At 48.0% G+C, this 22,711-nt stretch overlaps 1 protein-coding gene across 1 annotated transcript; it reads right to left on the bottom strand.

Moving 5' to 3' along the window:
* Positions 1–4,526: 4,526 nt before the first annotated feature.
* On the bottom strand, positions 4,527–21,295 carry SLC35E1 (solute carrier family 35 member E1). Its single transcript, XM_006199093.4, has 6 exons — positions 20,384–21,295; positions 19,915–19,985; positions 17,661–17,798; positions 16,483–16,608; positions 7,958–8,203; positions 4,527–7,509 (listed from the first exon to the last, which is right to left on the bottom strand). The coding sequence occupies exons 1-6, from the start codon at positions 20,808–20,810 to the stop codon at positions 7,279–7,281; spliced, it is 1,239 nt and encodes a 412-aa protein (XP_006199155.2). The 5' UTR covers positions 20,811–21,295; the 3' UTR covers positions 4,527–7,278.
* Positions 21,296–22,711: the final 1,416 nt, after the last annotated feature.

Here is a 22,711-nt window from a genome sequence, read left to right as displayed (position 1 = left end):
GTGAGGGGCCTTTTACGGCTGGCCTCGCGGGCTGCTTCCGCCCGCCACTTACGGCCGTCGCCAGGAAACCCCGGAAGTGAGGGCACTATGCGGGCGGGAAGCAGCAGCTCAAGGCGGGACGCGGGGGGGGAGGGGCTATCGATGCGCACGCGTAGGTGCTCTCCCGCGCATGTGCGGAGTGAGCTCCTGTAGCGCGACGCCTGGGAACGGCCGGAACGGCGCGGATGGCAATTAGCGGTGGCTGGGGCGTCCTCCCAGGTCCGCGTCGCAATCCAAGGGCCTGGCCGGCCGCGTTCTCCGAGGGACGAGGGGGCCTGGGGAATTCCTGCCCTGATCAAGCCTTTTTCTTTCTTGCGGGGCGGCGGTGAGGAAAATCAGAGGTGAGGTGCGTCCTGGAGGCTCCTGGACCGCGGTGCAGTCACATCCTCCCGGGCCCGCTAGGAGGTAGAAGCAGAACCGGGAGGCTATAGGCTTGACGGGGATGGAACCGGGCTTATGGAGGTTCAAAAGATCTTTCTGCTCGGTTTCTTTCCCTCGATCCAACACTTTGATAAGGAAGGCTTTAGGGCGAGGGGACCCCCGCACCCTCACCGGTCTCAGACTCCATGCGCCCCATTGGGACTCGCGTGGCTTCTGTGCAGTTGTTCAAGCAGCATGGGACGAGCGAGCGCCCACAACCTGCGGGTACCCGGCTTTCAGTGGGCACGGCGCCCTCTTGAACTTAACGTTACGTTGCTCTTGAAACGATGATAAAGTTTGACGCGTGCTAATTGTTGGGGAAAGATAACAAGCGGCAGCAAACGTTAGAGAACTGCAGATTTTCGGCTTCCCCCGTGATAGGCCGCTCTTGAGATTGCCATTGTTTGTTTTGGGGTTTTTTTTGTACTTTTTAAATTGAAGGTACTGGGGATTGAACCCAGGACTTACTGCTTGCTAAGCATGCCCTCTACCACTGAGCTGTACCCACCTCCCCAGAGATTGCCATTCTTAACATTAACTCTTGGTTGTCTGTACCTCCCTGTTTTTTCTGAAAATAGATGTCCGTGTGTTTTAGATACATTTGTTACTAAATTTCTCCATCTCACACTTACGGACTGTCTCCTGTAAGCCACATACGGCTCTAGACCAGAGGCTAGCAAACTTCTATAAAGGGCCAGATAGCAAATATTTTGGGCCAAGAGGCAAAATCGAGAATTTTAGTAGATGCTTTATATAACCAAAGAAAAAGTGTCCAGAACACTTATTTGTTGGTGGAATTTAAAATAGAATAATTGAGCACAGTTTTAAACGAGGTCTAATGAGAAGAACGGAATGCTTTGGGGGGATTCCAAGTTAATTTTTCCTGTTATCAATTGATTGCAAATGTTCACCTGTGAAAACCATTCTTGGTTCACAGAAAGGCAGGCTGGATGGAGCTTGTGGAAAACAATGGACAAGTCAGACCTGAGCTCTCATGAGCCCACACCACAGTCTGGGTAGGCAGAGACCCATAAATCAGTTAACATATATATCATCTCAAAGGTGTTAACCAAGGAAGACAGAAGGGTGCTGAGACCTTGATAAGGGAGGAGGGCTGTGTCTACACGGATAGGGTTATCTGAGAAGGCCCTTGAGAGGTGAGGTTTGCACTGAGAGCCCACGTAAGAGGCATGGGAACCGTCCAGCCAGAGGGAGTATCAGGGGACCGCTCTGTTTAGTATAATGCTCAGTAATCTGGGTAGTGTAATTTTTCCATGCCAGTCGAGATGTGTATCAAGAAGCCTTAACCTGTGATCCACCATGGATGGACTTCAGAGATACATAGCACAATATTGTCAAAATTGTGCACTTTTGTGAGTTGAAGATAGACAGCACTTATCAAATTTTTGACAGAATCTGGGAACCAAAACACGTTAAAAATTTGTATGGTCATTTTTTTAATGACTGCATAGGACAGTGTGGTGTGGATTTACTGTAATTTATTGAAGCCAGACTCGATGGAGTCCCTTGGGTTGCTTCCACTTTTAGACCACTATTAAAAGTTTTAGTGTATACCTAGGTCTTGTGCTGGGTCAAAGCAGTATCAGCAACTGGCCCTCAGACAGGTAGTCCACCCATGGTCACTGCTATCATACATTCATTTCAGTGTTTAAAATGCTGTTTGAGACTGCAGATTTAAGCCGCACAGGGCTTCGCCCAGGCCCGTTTCAGTGGGCCACGTCAGAATGCAGCGGTCAGAAGAAAGCAGTAGAGAGAGCTGCTAGACGTAGAGGCTGCGGCAGAGGTGGTCTGTCTCCCAGGACCTGGAAACAAAACTCTTAAGTCAACAAGTGTAATGCACACCCCTTGGTGAGATGAACTTGCTGAGGGGACCCACCTAAGAAGCAAAATCAGAAAGAATTTAAAAACCATACGTATACCCACTTTGGTCCTGCACGTGTGCTGTGAGGGATTTACCCCAAATCAGGAGTGTGTGCTACACTGTGCACTGCAAACTTATCCCATTAAAATAGTCATTAACGAGCAGCAATGGGGGTTGGTTAATTATAGCACATCCTATAATACCATGTACACAGACACAAAATCAAGGGGAGAATGTTTAATAACATGGGGAAATGTTTCTAGTATTTTTTTAAAAAAGCAGATTACAAAATAATACGTACAATATGCCAGTTTTAAATGAAGTGTATATTACCCTCCCCAGAGGCAACTGTTATGTCCAGATTCTTGTGTATCTTTTCAGAGATAAACTATATTCACAAGCACCTTTATTTATCAGTGATGCATTTTGGAAGTCATTCTGTCCTGCTCTTTTTGACCTCTGTATACTGTAAGTAATTTTTTGGCTTTAATAATTTTTTTCAAACGTAAAAAATAGATAGACAATAAAAGTTATCAAAAACACAGTGGGTGACTGAGGAAATCTAGGCCCAAGCTTTGGTGTGACTGTTGCCTCGTCTCCCGTAGTAACTGGACCCCGTGTGGTCAACTAGCTGAAGCCATGGCAGGAGGAATGTCTTATGGGAACAGAAAAGGTCTGGTCCTGTCCTAGGCAATGAGCATTCCTTGGGCCTGATTACATGTCACCCAACGAACCTCTGGTCACAGAGGAGCTGCCCTGGGGAGACAAAAGAGGAGGGTTCCAGTGTCTGGGAGGGGACATCCCTGAGGGGGTTCAGGTTCTGCGTCTGAGCAATGGGGCCATCCCTAGTCCTGGTCCTGCCTGACTCATGGGTGACAGCATCCTGGGCAGAGCCTCTCGAGGCCCTGCTGGAACTGCAGCAGATGACTGCAAAGCTACTTGGGTCATCTGGACATAAGGGCTCCTTTGGGGCCTTACTGTAGCAGCATGGCCCAGCGAGTGCAATGAAAGGATATACCTTTGATCACACCAGCTCCTTAGGAGTATGTGACAAAGGTGAGGGAAAACAGAACAGCTCACTTGATTGAGGCTACTCTGCAGGCAGAGGGCTTAGAGACAGACACTCAGGTTCCAGGCCTGCTCCATGGGCCAAGCTTGACTTTCTCTGCTGCCACTTCCCACTGTACAGGGGAGCTGATACCTCCCTCTTGGATCCTGATAGTTAAACAAGACATGTATAATATAAAACGTGCAAATGCAATATTCTGTGAACTGAAAATGCAAGCCCAAACATTCCCATATGCCCTTTAAATAATTACCCTGTACTTTCTTTAGCATTTTTTCACCACCCTCTAACATAGCACCTGTGTGCTACTTCATTACATATCCATAAATTAAGCTGAGTGCTCTGAGGGTAGGAGGCTTGTGTATCTCAGCTTCCTGTACTTGGCACACACTAAGTACTCAGTAAATCACTGAACAAAAGATTACAAATTAAAAGGATGTGGGCACTTGTTTTAGAAGAAACTCATACCCCTCAACTGTGATTGAAGGAAATTCTCTGTTGGGGATAGTTTCTGAATATGGGAGAAAATGGGCTTAGAAGGCAGACTTCAGTAGCTGTGTGATTCCAGACAAATGACTTAACCTCGTAGGGCCTCATTTTCATCTGAAAAATAAGGCTAATAAAATCGAGGCAAAGGGATTATAAGGATTATGTGCAAAAGCCCACAGGCAGGTACTTGGTGTTACCTGTTTATTCCTCATAAAGATGCTTCGTAAGCACTGCTGTCACTACATTCTTGGATTTTCCATGTTATTCTATTCAATAAAGGCATGTCATTAACTGTTAAGCTGTGGTTCCTAGTTTTATCCTGCTGTCTCATAAATTCACAAATCTCATGACTCAATTTTGGCTCAGAAAAAATAAAAAGGTTGCAACACAGCTGGATGTGAGAAACAAACTGGTTTGCTCTTTCTGCCTCTTACACGTTTTGCTGCTGGGCACACTGGGTCACTCAGAGAGAGACCCTCACTGACAAACTGGGACCGATCCTGATTCCCTGGAGACCATCATTTATTTTTGGTAAATGCCATCCATGAATATACACAGTATCATTCCCACAGAACAGTCTATAGCATTAAAAGTCTTGAAGGTAACAGTTGAAAAAAAGAATTCACAATGTTCAGATTCTTCAATAATTTAATGTTCTATGCCCTTAAGGCTGTTAGGCCTTAAGGTATCCAGGATGGTTATGTCCCAGCGATAACAGGGCCTGTTGCATTGAAGTATGCCAAATACACAGCAAAATTCAGAAATTCCAAGTGCTTCTTCATTTGAACATATTTGGCTTCTCTCCTTTGTAACAGGGGTTTGATTTTCCTGGTAATGAATGACTTAAAATAAGGTGCTTAAAAATTCCACACTGAGTCTCAAAATAGTGAACAAACACTATTTTAAAATGTCCTCTGAGCCTCAGTTTGCCCTTCTGTAAAATGAAGGAGTTGGGCTGGAGTTTGTTTTTGCAGACCATACCACGGATGGGTGAACAAAATTCACTGTCACAAACCCCAGCAGTGAGGAGGGAGAGGAGAGCAGAGCTGCAAACGCGGATGTGGGCGTGGGGTGGAGGGGTTGAGCCAGGGCAGCAAGTGGCTGGAAAACTGGCCTTCAACAGGTCAATGTCAGCTCTGAACTTTCAGGTCTCAAAAGTACATCTTTGTCTTTTGATCTGATGGATTTGGTCTAATGATTGTCTCTCTCATTCCAGTGTGTGTGGTCACTGTAGATATATGTACAGAATTAAATATTCCACTCATTCAATTTATAAACCATAATAAAACCAGTCAGATATTTCCCTTCACCAGCAGACCTTTCATTGAAAAAGGAAAGCAAGTTAATAAGCAAATTTCAGCAACTTGAGAAATTCCATTAAACCTTCTGAGAGGCATGATTCATTTTGGAGTTCAATTATACGTTCAAGGAATCAGTTATTACCATCATAGAGACAACTACTGTAATGTCTTAGCCATGCAGGATTATCCCCGTTTAGTGTGGTTCAACTGCGGGCCCTGCTGCCTCTGGTGAAGGCCCTCAGCAAGTTCTTTGCACAAACAACACCCTGCAGGACGGCCCCTTCCTGTTTGACACAGCCTTGTCTCAGAACTTGGGGCCAAAGTAATTAAAAAGCAAGCTGATGCCAAACTGTAACAGGGACTCCTGAGGCCAGTGGTACAGAACTCAGGCCAGAGGGCACCCTGTGACTTCTCCAGGCACTGCCCATTCATAAGCTGACAAAACATAACCTCTAAAGACAAAACTCCAATTATCAAAAACAAACAGGAGTCCAGCATAATCTACAGTACTTCCTCTTGGAATGGAGAACCGTCTCATGTGCCAGAAGGTAAAGGGTGACCTGCGGTCCCGTCTGCTGATCACTCCAAGTGCCTGCTGGAGAGTCTGGGACAGTGCTGAGGGAGTGAGGCAGCCGTCAGCAAAGACCCCACCAGCCCAGGCAGTGGTCCCCTCCAAAAGGGCACAGGCTCTCATGATGCCGGGCGTCCCAGCCTGGACCTCAGCACACAGGACCTGCTGGGGTCACATAACCTTTCTGAGAACATGATTCTGTCAAAACCCAAACTTCTTCTTGACCAAAGGCTGATTTGGTGAACCGAATCCTACCTTGGTGGCTGCCCCTTTGCCGGGACATGATTCAGATCCTAACGGAAACCGCAAGAACAGCCCATGGGATCAAAGTGCTAAGCTCTCACCTCTTACCCAAACCATCAAGCTGATGCTCTTGATTCATGTCACTTTCAGAGATTGTGGTCACCAGAAAAGCGCTTCAAAACACTTCACGGCTTCCTACTAAATGCAGAAATGTGTCAAGACAGGCATCGCCAACAACTTTCCTTGGTTTTAAAACTTTAAAAACAAAAGAGTTCCCTAACCATAAGCCAGTCCTCATGTGTCCTGCATCCCCTAAGGGGGACTGAGGCATAAAAACACACAACTACAAAATACTCCCTAGAGAAAAGCAAGGTGCTCAGAAAACCAACACCTCCTTCCCAGACATCTTACCAGGTCAGCACAGAGTGGTGAAGACTCATCAGAAAACACGAGTACTCCAGAAACTGAGCTTGAAACACTGAACGTGATTTCCTAATGATCCTTCTCACAGCCCCGCATCCCCTCCTCCTGGATGCCCCGAGAGGGGAGACGCCCCCATTCTGGCCAGGGAAGAGGGAGCCCAGGAGACAGCGATCGCCCTTCCCTCTGGATCCGGGCACACACCACCTCTGCTCGCAGGTCAGAGAATCAGGCTCTGAAAATTCAATGCTAAATGTGATAGCTTTGCACCATGGAACTGGCCAGTAGCTGCAAATGGCCATGGGGCTGACCAGAAGACGGGGTCCATCGTTGTGGCAGGAGAGGCTGTAAGTAACTCGTGCTCCTCTGCTCCACGCCTGCATTGGTCCTACGCCTACCTGAGCAGTGGAATTAAAGCGGCTGGGCTGTCACTCTCAAGCACCACCCGACGGTCCTCTCCTTGCCGCCCTCCCCGCAAACCACCTCTTGCCCGCTCCAAGGTCTGTATCCTTTCCAGAGAGGGTCCTGGATGTTACCTGGAAAGCAGAACAAGAACTCTGAAAAACACGGCTTAGGGAAGAAGTCCACACAGAAAAGTAAGATCTGGCTGAGATTTCTGTAGCGACCCAGCCCTCGGCAGACAGACTCCAGGAAAAGAGGGCAGGAAGCGCCGGAGCTCCAGGGCGTGGGCCCCGCTGCAGGGACGGCGTCCTGCTGGCCTTCTGATGGGGACGCATCGTGCCCCTCAGCTGCACTGTACATTCACCAGTGGTCAGAAGTTTCTGGTACTGCTGGGGGGCGGCAGGGTGGGGGGAGTGGCAGAACGTCCTGCCCACTCTTCCAGACTCTACACGTCATAACGGTTCAAACTGTACGAGTTCGGGTAGCTCTGCCGGCTGTACTGGAAGTGATCTGTCAGGATGCTGTTGCGGCCATACTGATAGTCCCCATGCTGGGGGAAGAGGACGCCGTTGTGGGGTTTCTCCGGGGGGCTCCAGTGATGCTGCTTACTGCTCAGGTCCCCTGTCGTGACAGGGAGGAGGTGCTTCCGGGCTTGCTGATTCGCATCATACTTGGTCTGCAAAGTCGAGAGAGCAGTGAGGCCAACGGCTCCTTCCCCAGGACGCACACAGAGGGCAGAGGGGGCTCAAGATTCATGACCAAACAGCCTTCAAGGCTGCCTCAAGTGTCCACCCGAGCAAGGCGGGGCATGGCCAGTGGGTTGTTACGAGCCAGCCCCCATCTTTACACTAGAATGAAGAGAAGCTTCTCAAGGAGGGAGTGAAATCCCTGACAAAGCCTCCACAGACCCAAGAGCCACACTGGGGCGGTGCGTGGGCCTGGGGTCATCTGTGCCGGAAAAGGAAGCCCGGGGTGGGTGGGGCCATGCCCAAACCATAAACTGACCAGTGGCAAAGCTGGCAGCTGGAACCGAGGGCTCTTGGCTCCAGGCGAGGCCCCTTCCTTTCCCCATCTTTGTGCCTCTCTTGGCATCGAAGGGGCAGCTTCCCCCACTTCAGACTCACCTTGTTGTACAGAAAGACCCCCAGGATGGCCGTCATCATGCCCAGGACATTGGTGCTGGTGACTGGGTTTCGCAGCATGATCAGGGACACTGTGATGACCATGATTCTCTTGGTGGCGTTGGCGACCGAGTAGCTCAGGGGGCTGATAAGGTTGAGGATGCTGAAGGCGATGACGTTCTGGGCAAAGTTACAGAAGCCGCTGACAGCCAGGAGCAGAAGCGTCCAAGGCCACTGGGACACGTAGGTCTGCAGAGACAGGGGAGTGAGAACAGCACTGCGGTCACATGCTTGCCCTGGCAGGGGTGGCATCACAGAGTGGCATCACAGAGTGGCTTATCAGGGTCACCCCGTCGGTGGGAAGCAGACCCAGGCGGGTCACCGTGTGATACCAGGTGCTTTGTACACACCACCTCTGACCCTCTGCACGGCACAAACAACAATAATAATGATCACCACCCATTCCTGCTGAGGAAGCGGAGGCTGGAGGGAGAAAGTCCAGTACCCAAAGGGCGCAGAGCATCACATGAACCAAAGCCTTCCCTTGTCCCCGGACAGGGAGAGCCAGGGCTCTGGGATAGCAGAGCACGGCCTGCACACTGGACATCATCTCAGTCTGTTCAGGCTGCAGTAACTAAATACCACAGGCAGGGGTCCTTACAAACAAGAGATGTTCAGGCAGAGGCTCTGGGTCTGTCCCATCGCTGCGAGCCCCCGGGCAAACTGCTTGACCTCTCTGGTTGCAGTGTCTTCATCTATGCAGTGGGAGAGACTGATCCCTGATGAGCCTGCACCATGCTGCTGCTGTGAGGATCAAATGCAACTGTGGCTTCGAAAGTGCTTTAAAACAATCCCAAGCCAAACAAACACAAGATGATGTTATCATCAAAACTTGAGTTAACATCTGACCCTCGCCGGAACAAGACCATTCTGATGAACGGGGCCCAGAAGTCAAGGAACCACAACTAATGGACATCTGGACCACAGAACCTCTCAAAGAGCTTGGGCTGATCCTAGGCCAATTCTCGGGCTGCTCTGGCCTTGGCCACAGGCCACAGCTGGCTCCTCCAGGATGGGAGCTGCAGCAGTCTTAGGGTGGCTGCCTGACTCTATCTCAACCACTGTCTGCAAGGGGAGGATCACGCAGTCCTCTTAAAGGTGAGGGAGATGCACCTAGGTGACCAGCTCAGAATCGCCTAGAGCACTGCCTTAGCTGCGGTAGTGGCCTCTGTGAGGCACAGGAGCCCACCAGCATGGCTTCAGGGTGAGCTGGCCTGTTCTCCCAGGAATCCTTCCCTAAGGTGGCCTGATAAGGACTTCCAAGTTAGTTTTACAAGGCAGCCAGCTTGTATAGATATGCATCTCCCAGGACAGGAACCCAGCCAATCCAGTTTTTTTGTTTTTTAAACTGACATACAATAAAGTCCAGTATTTCTTCCTCCTGGTGAATTATTCCATCTGTTTTAACACATATATTGATCCGTGTAGCCAACACCACAATCAGGATTCAGTTCAGCACCATCACCCTCAAAACACTCCCCGGGGGGTTCTTTGTGCAAACCCCCTCCCCCAACCTAGGCAACCACGATGTGTTCTTCATCATAGGTTTGTCTTTTGGAGATTGTCCTCTAAGCGGAATGATACTGCATGGAACCTTCTCAGACAGTTTCTTTCATTCCACATGATGCCTCTTGACACCCACCCAAACTGCTGTAAGGGATAACAGTTGGCACCCTTCTTATTGCTGAGTAAAGTTCCACTGTACGAACATACTGGTTTCTTTATCCATTCACCTGCTGAAGGACATCTGGGTTGTTCCCAATACTTTGTGGTCACGAATAGAGCTGCTGTAAACATTTATGTACAGGCTTCTGTGTAAACCTGAGTTTCATTTCTCTAGAGTAAATACCCAGGAGTGAGACTGCTGGGTCATATGGTCAATGTATAACCTCAGAAGAAACTCCCAAATGTTTTCCAGAGTGGCTGCACCATTTTGCACTTGCTCCAACAACATACGAGAATTCCAGCTATGCCCAATACTGGACAAACATGGTATTGTCAGTATTTATTGCAGCCATTTTAATAGGTATGAAGTGGCATCTTATCATGGTTTTAATTTGCTTTCCCCTAATGACTAATGATGTTGAACATACTCCACATGCCTACTTATGTGCCACTTGTACAATCTCAATGGTGAAGTTCAAGATTTTTGCCCATTTTTAACCAAGATGTTTTCTTACTAGAGTTTTAGGAGTTCTTTATATATCCTGAATACAAGTTCTCTGTCAGTATGTCACTAGCAAATATTTTTTCCCAGCCTGTAGGAAAAATTTTTTTCACTTGATAGTGTTTTGGGAAGCAAAAGTTTTTAATTTTGATGAAGCCCCCATTTACCAATTTTTTCTTTATAGACTTCGCTTTTGGTGGAAGGTCTAAGAACTAATCCCAAGTCATGAAGATTTTTCTCTGTTTTCTTCTAAAGGTTCCCATTTTAACTCTGAAATCTAGGTCTGGAATGCATTAAGAGTTAAATTTTGTATAATGTGTGAGGTTTAGGTCAAGGCTCAGTTTTTTGCAGATGGATGTCCAATTGTTCCAATATCGTTTGTTAAAGAAACTACCCTTTCTCCATTGAACTGCCTTTGAATCTTTGTCAAAAATCAGTTACTCACATTTGTCAGTATAGTTTCAAACTATTCTGCTACCCTGATTGATGTGTCTCTCTCTTCACCAGTATCTATACTTTTACACTGTCTTAAAATTATGTAATGTGATTCCTCCAACCTTATTCTTATTCAAATTTACTTGGCTATTTCAATTTTTTTGCCAGTCAATATTAATTTTCCAATCAGCTTTTCTATATTAAAAAATCTAATATATAGGTATCTATCTCCATACATACACACACACACAGATACACAGATTGGTGTGTCTCAACTTTTTTCATCAATGCCTTTGCCAAGGAGAAAATTTAAGTTAAAATTTAAGTAATGACTTTCAATTAAATTAATACTAATGAATAAGATTTTGTTGGGCTGAGAGAGTTATTATTTTGTCCTTTCAAATATGTATTTCTTTTTTTTTCTCTTTCTTGTTTTAGTGCCCTGGCTATGATGTCAAGTACAATGTGGAATAGGCTGATTGAGAATGAACACCTCTACCTTATTCCTGAATTTTGGGGGGAAAGCCTTCAATCTTTCATCATTATGATGTTAGGTATATATGCCCTTGATCAAGGTGAAGTAGTTTCCTTTATTTCTAGTTTGCTGTCTTTTTAAAACGATGAATGGATGTTAGATTTTGTCAAATGCCTTTTCTGCATCAGTTAATATGAATACGTGATTTTTCTTTGCTAGGCTGTTACAGAAGATTACATTGATTTTCAAGTATTGAATTAGCCTCGCACTCCTGATTTAAATACCACTTTCTCATAGTGTATCATACTTTTTATATTTCACTGCATTTGATTTGGTCCAGTATTTTGTTAAGAACTTTTGCCTCCATGTTTATGAGGAGTGTTGGTCTTTTTCCTGGTTTTGTTATATGAGCCCAAAGTGCTCCTTTCACTCTTTGGTTTCTGGAGAAGATTGTGTAGAACTGGTGTTTATTTTTCCTTCAATGTTTAGTAGAAATTACCAGTAAAACCATCTGGGCCTGGTGATTTCTTTTTAGAAGGTTTTATAGCATGAATTTCATTTCTTTAATAGTTATGAGACTCATGTTATCTTTTTCATCTCACGTGGGTGAGCTCTGATAGTTTGTGGCTTATGAGGAATTGGTCCGTTTCCTCTGTGTTGCTGCATTTATGTGCATAGAGTTGTCAGTAGTGTTCTTGCACTTTTAAGGTCTGTGGGTCCTACAGTGCTATTCCCTCTTTCAGTCCTGGTATTTGTAGTGTCTTCCCATTCTCTCTCTCTTTTCTGGGGGGGGGGGTCAGTTTTGCTTCAGTTGAAAATATTCTGTTTCCCTTGAGACTTCCACTTTGGCCATAGATTATTTAGAAATGTACTGCTTAGTTTCCAAGTGTTTGGAGACTTTCCTGTTACCTTTCTGTTATTTACTTCTAATTCCATTATGATCAATGTACTTTGTATGTTTTCGATCCTTTTGTTAAGGTTTGTTTAATGATGAAGAGTATCTAGCTTGGTGAATGTTCCACGTGTACAGCTGAAAAGAATGTCTATTCTGCTGTTGCTGGCTATTCTATAAATGTCAGTGAGATATCCAGTTGGTTGACAGTGCTGTTTGGTTCTTTATTCTTACTGATTGTCTATAGTTCTATTGATTTTGAAGATTCTGAATACAGAATTATGTGTTGACAGCTCTTTATTTTCAGTACTTTAAAAATATTATCCTACTTGTGGTTTTCAGAGTTTCTGATGAGAAACCTGCAGTCATTCAAATTGCTGTTCTCCTATAAATAATGCATCATTTTTCTCTGGCTGTTCTCAATATTTTTTTTTCTTTGTCTTTTAACCTTTTTCTCTCTGTGGTTCAAACTGGATTATTTCTATTGATTTATCTTTAAGTTATTGGCCTTCCTCAGGCATCTCCATTCTACTACTGAGCTCATCCAATGAGTTTTTAAGTTGTTTCTTCCATTCTGAAATTTCCATTTGGTTCTTCTTTCTATCTTCTATTCTTCTCATTTATTTCAAGAGCATTCTTGCAGCATGATTATAAATCACTGCTTTGAAGTCATTGTCCTGGGGGGAGGGTATAGCTCAGTGGTAGAGTGTGTGCTTAGCACGCATGAGGTCCTGGGTTCAATCCCCAGTACCTCTATTAAAATAAATAAATAAACCTAATTACCTACCCCACAATTTAAAAAGAAAAAAAAAAGTCTTTGTCCAGTAATTCTAACATCTGGGTCATCCCAGTGTTGGCATCTGTTGATTATCTCTCCCCACAAGACTTGAAATTTTCCTGGTTCTTTGTACACCAAGTAATTTTGGATTATATCTTGGACATTTAGAATATTATAAGACCGTGAGTCTTATTTAGGTTCTTTGGGGCACGTCAGTGTTTTGTTTTAGCAGACTCACTTGGGTCCAGGCTGCAAGCTCAACCAGCCTCTGTGGGTTACAGTTCCAATGTCAGTTTTGTTTTCAGAGCCTTCTCAGTGGTACATGGCTCTGTCCTGAGTGTGTGCTACCCAGTGGTCAGGCTTAGTCCTGGGTAGCAGTCTATCCTGTCTTGGCATGCTGTTAGGATCAAATCCTCACATGGGCAGCTCATGGGTGAGCCCAGGATTTCCTGGTGTTTTATAAGGTCGCTTTCGCCAGATTCCTCCTCTCCATGATCTCCTTGGTGCTGTCTGGTTTCCTAGGGATCCCTTTTTCAGTCTTGCATTTAGAAAGCTGAGCTTAATTACCCAACTCTGCTGTGTCCTTCCCATAACTGCTCCTCCATTCAGGGGCCAAGCAGTGGGAGGATGAAGAGAGAAAAAAATGCAACAGGGGCTAATCAGCATCCCAGGTGCCTGGAGGACCCTGCCACCGCCACCACCGTGAGATAGCTGGGGGCCCAGGATGCGAGAGAACAGAGGAAAACAGGGAAAACAGGGGATTCCCTCTACTCTCTCTGAGCATCAGGAACCTCCTTTCCCCTCCGCAAGCCAGCACAGAGGGTTTCTCGCGCTGCTCTCACCCAGTGCCCACTCTGCATTCTGAGCTGCCTCGTCGAGTCCAGGCTGGATACAGGAGGCAAAAGAAAGGCAACCTCACAGCTGGCTCAGCAGGACTTTGAAGTCTGGTTTTCTCCTCAGCCAGTCTGCTCCCATTTCCTTTTTTTTTTTTTTTTTTTTTTTTACAGTTGTCAACTACCTCCCTCTTGCATCCCATCCAAGGTTTAACACTAGGCCACCTACTCCAGAGTCCAGCAATCTGTGCCTGGCTTTGGCTGAGTTGTTGGCAGCAGGGCTGGGCACGTCTGGGAACTGCCCACTGTAGCCTTTAATTCTTGGTCACGGGGAGAGTGGCAGAGCCCAGCTGATGGTCTCCGACCTGAGCCTCCTCTCTCCCACTATAGAGCACTGCACTGTGACAGAGCTAACTTGCCTGGCCTCTGTGGGAGACATAGGGCAGAGTCAAGAGGCCCCGAGAGGAATCCCACCTTCAGGCTGCAGCACTGGGAATACCATGTGCTCCTGGGCTGCTGTTAAAATGCACAAGGGCCCCATTGAGGTAAGAAATATATGGCCTCAATGAGAAAAGAGGTTACCAAAGGTAATGCAAGAAAGGTAATTACTAAAAGAAAATGAAAACATGTCCTAAATACAAGAGAAAGGCAAGCAAAGAGAGTAGAGCAAAGCCTGCATATGTGTCAGCGAGCGTGTGTACACACAGACACTGGTGAGGTGTAACAGAACAGCGTAAAAGAACGGATATCAAACCTACAGACAATATCATGCAGCCAATAAAAGGGACGATGAGGAAGATCTAATAGGTCAGTATGGAGTGATCTCCAGGACATGTTACTGAGTGAAAAGAGCAAGACACTCTTCTAAATATCTAAAAAGTCACCTTTTGTGTAAGGAGGAGGGAGGTATGAATACATCTGGCCCTTCGTATCTGTGGGTATTGGCTCTAGGAGCCCTTAAATCTGAGGATGCTCAAGGCTCTTGTATGAAATGGCACAGTGCAATTTTAGAGTTGGCCCTCCTTATCTGTGGGTTTCACATCTGCAGAGTCAACCAACCAAGGGCTGAAATTTCCTTCCTCGGTTGAATACGAGCACTTGAAACCTGTGACTATGGAGGGCCGACTGTATATACAAATTTACTAAAGTTTGAGAAAAGAAACACTGGGAGGGTCAACCAAGATCATAAAAATGGCTAAGTCTGGGATGGGGGGAGGGTGGAGGCACCAAGGACTGAAGCCAGACTTCTTTGAATAAACCCTGTCATATCGTTTGGATTTGGAAATGTAAAGGTTGGACGTATTCAGTGGGGAAAAAATATTGCCTAAAAATTGAAAACAAATGGAAGTAAAGGAACTCAACTGCACAAAAAGTTGGTGACACATGCACGTTGTGAAAACAGTTATTTCAAGTGCCCTTAGAACACAGTATTTCAGTTGTACATCTTTAATGAAACCTGTTTTAAGGACAAACAGAGCTGCAAAGAAATCTTAACCATTTCCCAGTACCCTCCCTGCAGCTGTCCCATGGGGATTCTCACTCTGAAGCTATTATCTATGTATACGGGAGAATCATGTGCACGACTACCTTGGTAGTACATGTGAATGAGAAATGTCGTGAGAAACCAAGTGCACCAGAAAACGTACAAATAAAAAAATCAAAGCCGTGGTAAATCCTGTAATGTTAAACTGGAACAAGGATGAATTGGGATGAACTCTCCTTTCTGCCACCAAATACATCTTCCTTAGTTTTTCAATGCAAAGGCTTAAAAGCAATGACAACCCAACAGCAGTAAGCACACACGGCATTCACATGGTAGCTCTAAACACCACTCTATCTGCGAAAAGCACCCTGGGTCCCTGAAGGAGTGGCTGATTGTAGGTCTGGGATGGGAGGTGCACAAGATGAGGGAGACATCCTGCTGGACCAAAAGCTACCAAAGGCTTCTAAGTGTTATCAGAAGGGCAGGGAGCCAATAGGAATGACTCCATCAGCCCAGACAGGATAATCTGAGTATTAAAAAAAAAAAATCTGCAACAGACAGACACGAGTTCACAAAGATACTGAAACATGAATAAATAAAAGAACCCTCCTGCATTCAAAAAACCCTCAACTCAGTGGACAACATCTGAGGTAAGCTCTGACTCTACTCTGAAAACTGGTGATTAAAAGAATAGAGAAGTATTCAACTGCTTTTTGCATACTGCACTTTCAGGTAACAAACTAAAGAACTTTCCATCATTACAGAAAATTTACAGCTAATCAATGTGGAAGGAACACAAAGCCACATTTTCCTCACCGGAAAACCAGAGGTGGCCTCCACTGTGTCCACAGGTGGTGCGAAGGATTAAAGACCAACATGGAGAAAGCAGTCAGACCTCATTATGCCCTAATAAACATTTACTCCATGTAACTCAAGCCTGGAGGAAGCATGCCCACCTCCTTCTTATCAGGCTCTGGAGGCAGGTCCTGCAGGTGGTGGAAAGATGCTCTTTCCTGTGCTTAGATGGCTATGACTACATCTGGAGTCACTGGAAATACAGACAGAGAGGATTCCAACTAACAAAGGACTCGAGCAGTGCAAGCAGAGGTTTCAAAAGACAAAGTGAGATCTGAACCAGTCAGGCCAGGAAAGTAGCCCATGCCAGCTGGCATCTTTTTCTTCCTTGAAGCCACTGGCACAAATACCACAGCTCTTAGCAGCTGGGAAGTAGTGTGATAGAGAAGGAAACACATGAGAAGCTGACTTCCTCGACTGCACACATGTGAGTCACCCAGGAGCTGAGTGCTAGAAGGGCTAAGTAAATACAGAGGTGTAACTCCCTGACAAAGCACCTCCTCTGGAACCAGGCAAGAAAAGGGTATGTTCTTGGCACAGGCCAACTCACCAGGTCACTGCTAACCAGGAAAGCTGAGAGGTCCACTAGGACCCATGTGGGGATCATAAAAAAGATGGCGTGGCAGCCCAAGATGTTCAGCAGCCGGAGATGGTGGATCCTTGAATCTCGTAACACCTGAAGAGAGAAAACCTCTTTAAAAGCTGATCAAAATGACAAGTGGCAAGAGGGGCTCCACTCACCCAGGCCCCAAACATGGTAGCTGTACATCAACCCTGACACCTGACCTTGATGCCAAACCTGCAAGTGCACTCATGCTGAGACACACAGCCCATGTCCAAAACAAGCATGATGTTTCATACATGAAGGACCGAGAAAAGAAAACAAACAAACAAACCCTCCAAAAAACAGCAACACTCAATGCTGGTGAAGCTACAGTGAAACAGGCACTCTGAAATAGCGCTGGTTAATATCTAGTTTGGTATGTAGTTCCAGAATACAACCAGACACAGTATATCAAGAGCCGTAAACATCTCATACTCTCTGACCCAAGAACTGTAAACCTATCATGAGGAAATAACCTTGAGAGGGAGAAAAACATTATGCACAAAGATGTTCATTACTGTATTGTTTATAGTAAACAGTTGGGAATAACCTGCATTTGCAATAGAGGAACTGACTGTGTCAACTGTGGTACCTGAAAAGAGTGTGATTATGACAGGAGTTAAGAGCAATAATTTTTAATGGTATGGGGGAATGTGACGTTATAACAGAAAATGAACAAAGCCAAATTTAAAACGTACCTATAATATACAACTCTAAAAACTGTGCAGAAAAATCCCCAGCATTAACAGTAGTTCTCTTTAGGAGACAGTACGGCGACTTTCCTCAGTAATGAGGAAACCTCTGGGAGGGGACAGGTTTCTTGGGATTCTTTGTCTCCAGCACCTACTTTGGTGCCTGGCACACACACAGTATGTACTCAGTAAGTTTTCTGATTTTTTTTGTCTTGGGCTTTTCTCTATTTTCACACTGAACCTATGTGAACTTTGTAATAAAACACACAAAACCTATTTTAAAAGTAAAACAACAGAGGAAAACTAGCAGAAGGGCAACAGGATTATTTTTGGTTCCAATGCCAAAGAAATCCCTATTTGGCCACTTTTTTTAGACGCCACCCGCACCCTACCCCTGAAACACCAGGTACACCCTAGATGGTTCCTGAATACCTTTTTGGAGAAAATATTCTGAAGTGAGAAGCACAGCGTGGCAGCAAGGGCGCTGACAAGCCCCCACATGTCGAAGGACAGCTCGGTGACAGTGGCCAGCAGGACGCCGCTGATGATGGGGATGAGTGACAGGTATACCTGCATGGGGAGGGCAGGAGGAGCTGATGGGCCAGGGTGGAGCTGGGATGCCCAACACAGACAACCAGAGGAAAGCCTCAGCTGCTCCTCTCCCTCACCAAAGGGACGCCACCCACCAAAGGTGTTAGCTATGACATTGACACTGGGAAAGGGAGGGATGATGGTTCTCCTAGGATATGAGGGCAGCGCTGTGTCACTGTGGGCAGCCCCGCTCCCTAAATCATCACCCCCATTAAGAGCCCCTGCTCAGGACCACAAGCCGGGGCTGGTCCTAATGGGACCTGTGCACTTGCCGCCACCCACACACCAGGGTCAGAAACCTCAGTCCTCCAAGAGGCTGGCCAGGTCTCTTATTTCAGGCAGTTTTCCCTGGTGGAGACCCACTTCCCCACACCTTCTTCAGCTCCCCCACCCCCCAGACGTTCTCAGATTCCTCCGCTGCATGTTCTAGGAACAGCGCTCTCCACCCACTTTAAATGCCCATCACATTGTCTGCGTGTCTGTGTCCCTGCACTCCTAACTTTAGGGCAGGTCCTTGCTCATTGCTCTACCCTGGTGCCCAGCACACGGCAGGCACCCAGTTACCACTGGCTGAAAGAATGAGTAACGAATGCTGGTATCGGAGGCCTTCTAGAATGCCCAAGCTTTCCAGGGCCTGGTGCATGGAGTGGCCCCTGAACTCTGGTGGCTAAACTGGCTCCCAACTTCCAGAGAAATAGGACCCATCCCTGACATTTAGCTCTTCGTACTTCTGGCTCATCCTCTTCTACCAAGGAGACTCTTACAGCATTTCAGGGATTTTAGGAGGGGGTGGTGAGGTCTTCCACAATCCTCCCCACCACTGCAAGGGCAGAGCAAGGGCTCTAAATTCTGGAATTTCAGCTCTCCCACTACTTGCTGCAGCTCCCAGGCTCTCCTTTTTGAAATCCCGTTTCTTCCCTTGAGATCAGGAATGACTACCCACTTTATCTGGATAGGGTGGGGCCATAATGACTATCGTTCTCATTAGTCTCCTGCCTAAGCCATTGCCCTGTCTTTCCTCACTGTGTAAGGTTCTGGCTCCTTGCCCAAGCTAGGTACAATGTCCCTTACAACAGGAAACCTGATAAACACGACGTGATACTGAGAGATGCACCTGCACACCTCCCGGACAACTCCGACCTGGGGAGACAAGTCACACCTGACGTCACCCTGGGGGTAGGCTGCAGAGTACACCCAGATCTTGCAGGGGAAAAGATTGACTGAAAGGAAAAAATCAGCCAGAGGTGGCCCAATTTCTATAAGCTGATCCAGGGCACCGCTGTTCTAAGTTACATAAAATACAGGATGCCAGAAACTGACCACATAGAAAAGAGGAGCTCTGTCCAGCATGAAATGGATTCCAGCTGGGACAACAGGAGTCCCACTTCCACTTAAGGACACAGGGCAAGGCTGTCTCTGGCTGAAACCACAGCTTCTCTTGCCCCAAGCCAGGAAATACCCTGGCTTGGCATCTGGAACAGACCCTGGATTGTGCCCAAAGCATCTTCCCTATGCAGCTCTGGGTTCTGCGTGTTGCTTTCACTTCCATTTCCAGACATTCACAATTCCTGGCTGTTTTTATTTCAAAGACTCTGCTGGGTTTTGCCAAAATCAGACTCCTCTGACTAGCATCTCACTTCTGACCCCAGAAGTCCCCAACCTGGCAGCTATCTCTTGCAAAGACATGGAACTCTCTGTGAGAGTTCCGTTCCAGAAAGGAGTCAGAGGTTCCAGCCCTGATCCCACTAGAGGGGTATGGGGTGTCTGGCCAAGATGGGACCAAGTTATCCAAGTTGTCTACCAGCAACTCCAGGTAGGGAATCAAAACAGGGAGGAACGTTGCATCTAAGATGGGTGGCAGCATCCCTGAGACCATACAGCAGAGACAACTAAGGAACACACCCGACACATCACTGCCCCCAGGGTGATTCCAAAACATTAGCAGCTAAAGGGCCACCAGAGGTCTCTAAGCTGACTTCCTTATTTGACAGGAAGCCAGGCAGGCTACATGCCAGCAACCTGGACCACGTCACCAGCTGGGCAACAGCCGGTAAGCCCTTGGGGCCCCCACCTGCCCAGGGCCCTCCTAGGTTACCTTGGTGCTCTGTTTCTCTTTCATGATGATCCGGGACAGGAGGACCACCCAGATGGGCATGGTAGCCTTGACTGTAAAGAGAAGTAAGGGGCGTTCAGGGAGCCACTCTAGACCTAGAACCTACCCTGGGACCCTCTGACTCCACTGGCCTGGCAGGAAGTCTTTGCAGCCTCCGAGACCACTTCAGCTCTCGTCTTTCTGTGGGGCTTTCCCGCAACCCAATAGTTCTGATACGTCCTGCTCATCTTCCAGCTTTCTTCTCATCCCTGTCCCTCTCCAAAACCCCTGTGCGTGTCCCGCTCCTGCTAAAAGCCTTGGCGGCCTCCATCGCCTTCGGGATAGAAGCTGACTTCTCAGCCGGGCAATCCAGGCCGTCGGGAGCGCCCCGGATGATGCACTCCTACCCAAGTGCCGAAGCCCCAGGCACCGTGCTCGGGCCGCCGCCCCCCAAGCCAGCCGTGGCACCCACCGGTGTGAGCGTAGGACACGGGCACCTTCCAAATGCTGACGTGCGCAGACACTGACGCGAAGTACTTGCCGAAGGCGAGCGGCAGCACGTAGCGCGGGTAGAAGCGCGGCGGCAGCAGCGGGCCGGGCGACGGATGTGGACCGGACCCAGGGCCCGAGACAGGCGGCGCGGGGGGCACGCGCCAGGCGCGCAGCAGAGGCGGGAGCCCCGCGCACAGCGCCAGGATGTGGCACAGCGACACGGTCACGGGGAATGGGAAGGCGCTCAGGATCACCTTGTTGACCACATTTCCCCCCGCGCTCAGCGCGTACCACAGCAGGCACAGCGCCGCCACCCGCGCGCCCTCGCGCGCCCCGCCGCCGCCTCCCGACGCTCCTGCGCCCCCCGCGCCCGCTCCCACTCCCACCGCCGCCGCCGCCGCCGCCATCCTTCCTGAGCGGCCGCCCCTTCCCGCCCGTCCGACGGCCCGACGCCGGGCGGGGGCGGAGCCGGACGGAGGCGGGCACTCGGGCCACTGCCGCTCTCCATTGGCCACCGCCGCTTTCGTCACCGATGCGCGCCGGCCGACGCGCTCGCCACCACGTAGCCCGCAAAGGCCCTGCCCAGCTACGAGTGGGTTCCGGTGGGGGCGGGGCCTATCCCGGAAACGGAAGAAAGAAGCGGGGACCCGGAGTCTAGCAGGTATTCCCCCAGCTGTGGGCTGGCCCGGAGGGCCAGGGGCCGGAGCCCGGAGCCCAGAGCACAGAGCGTAAGCAGGAAGAGCGGGCGGGAGAGATAGGGCCCCGCCACGTCGGCGTCTGTGAGCGGGCGATCGAGCTCGCAGGTCAAACCTCGATGTCCGCGCTACGTCGACATCCTCCAGCCAGATTCCTGACGGCCAGCGGCGGACACCGAAGATGAAAGACCAGGCCTTTCAGAGAGAGAAATCGAATTGTGAAAACTTCTCCATGGGCTAAATTCTTTCTGCAAACCGGGAGCGAACTCCCTTGGCCGGACTCCAACAGAGGAGCCAGCCCAGAGCCCTCGGGAGCACATTCACCACCACACCACCACCACGAGCACTGTACGGTAGGTTTTACCATCTTCGTTTCACAGAACGACGTACCGAAGCCCAGAGAAGGGAAGCGACGTGGCTGAGGTCCTTCGGCCAATCTGGGAGCCGTGATAACGGCAGTCTCTTAGGGCACCGGTCTCTAGGGTTCTGCAGGAGAGGGGATAGAGCAGCCCCAGGCCGCGACCGAGGAAAACAAGACGGTGTTTTCGGCAAGATCATCTTATACATAAAGGGCTTTGTTTGAAAAATCACGTACTTACCGCTTTTGGGAAAATAGGGAGTGTTAAAAAATTCCCTTCTACCGTGTCCTTATTTGGCAAATTAAAAAGCGGCAACCCAACTTGATCCCCAAAATGTTGGGGGGAAGTCTCAGCTTAACCTTGTGTTCTCAAAGGCAGACAATATCTGTACGCTAGGGCTTACTAGACACAGGAGAGGTGGTCCCTGCAGGGGACAGGGGAGCAGTAACCTGCCCCAAAACCCAGGTCTCTGAAAAGGAGATGCTCATAGAACACCAACCTGCACCCTGATATCTTCCAGCGGTGCCTGTGACCCTTTGTCACAGTGTCACAAAGTAATGTCATTTCCTTGGGACACCCACCCACCAGCCAGCCACATTACAAGTGAGAAAACAGTCACAGTGGAGTTAGGAAACTAGTTTCTACTCCACAGCACAGATGGTCTGGCTGACATTTTTTAAAAAATTTGATCATTTAACTTTGACTCTGGGGTAGCGCTTACATCTCCGAAATTGGGATAAGTGCATAGGATTAAAGTAATTAGCCCAGAGTCATACAGCTGGTAGATGGCAGGGGCACCGTTCAACCTCAGACTGCCCTTAAAGCCACTTCACTCTTTCTAGGAGATGGTGTGTCCTGCAGCAAGGCTATGTCAGAAATCCCCACTGGCTTTGAAACTGTGATTCTGGGTTGACTGAATGTTCCTGGATCCCTTGGTTTGCCCTGTGGGGTTGCCCCTCTGAAGGGGTAGTTGCTTCTTCAATCTGTGAAATTAAGCAGACATGGACAAGATGACCTATTCCAGAGTGAAAACACTAGAAAGCCAAAGTCTTAGCTTATGGTTTCAGGGACGAGGGAGAAGAGTGAAAAGATGATAACATTACAGTCAAGGGAGTTTTTTGTTTTTTTTTTTTAAGTCAGCCCCAGCTAGATACTAAGACAGCCCCAGGCCTGCATGGGGAGCTGACAGCCTGCGGCCGGGGCTAAGGGGCGGGTTGCCAAGTTATGCCATGTAGTAACTAAAAATATATTAGG

Source organism: Vicugna pacos, chromosome 22 (genome assembly GCF_048564905.1).
Source record: "Vicugna pacos chromosome 22, VicPac4, whole genome shotgun sequence".
Classification (NCBI taxonomy): Eukaryota; Metazoa; Chordata; class Mammalia; order Artiodactyla; family Camelidae; genus Vicugna; species Vicugna pacos.
Note: the sequence above shows the minus strand (reverse complement) of the source record. Positions and strands in the feature narration are given on the sequence as shown.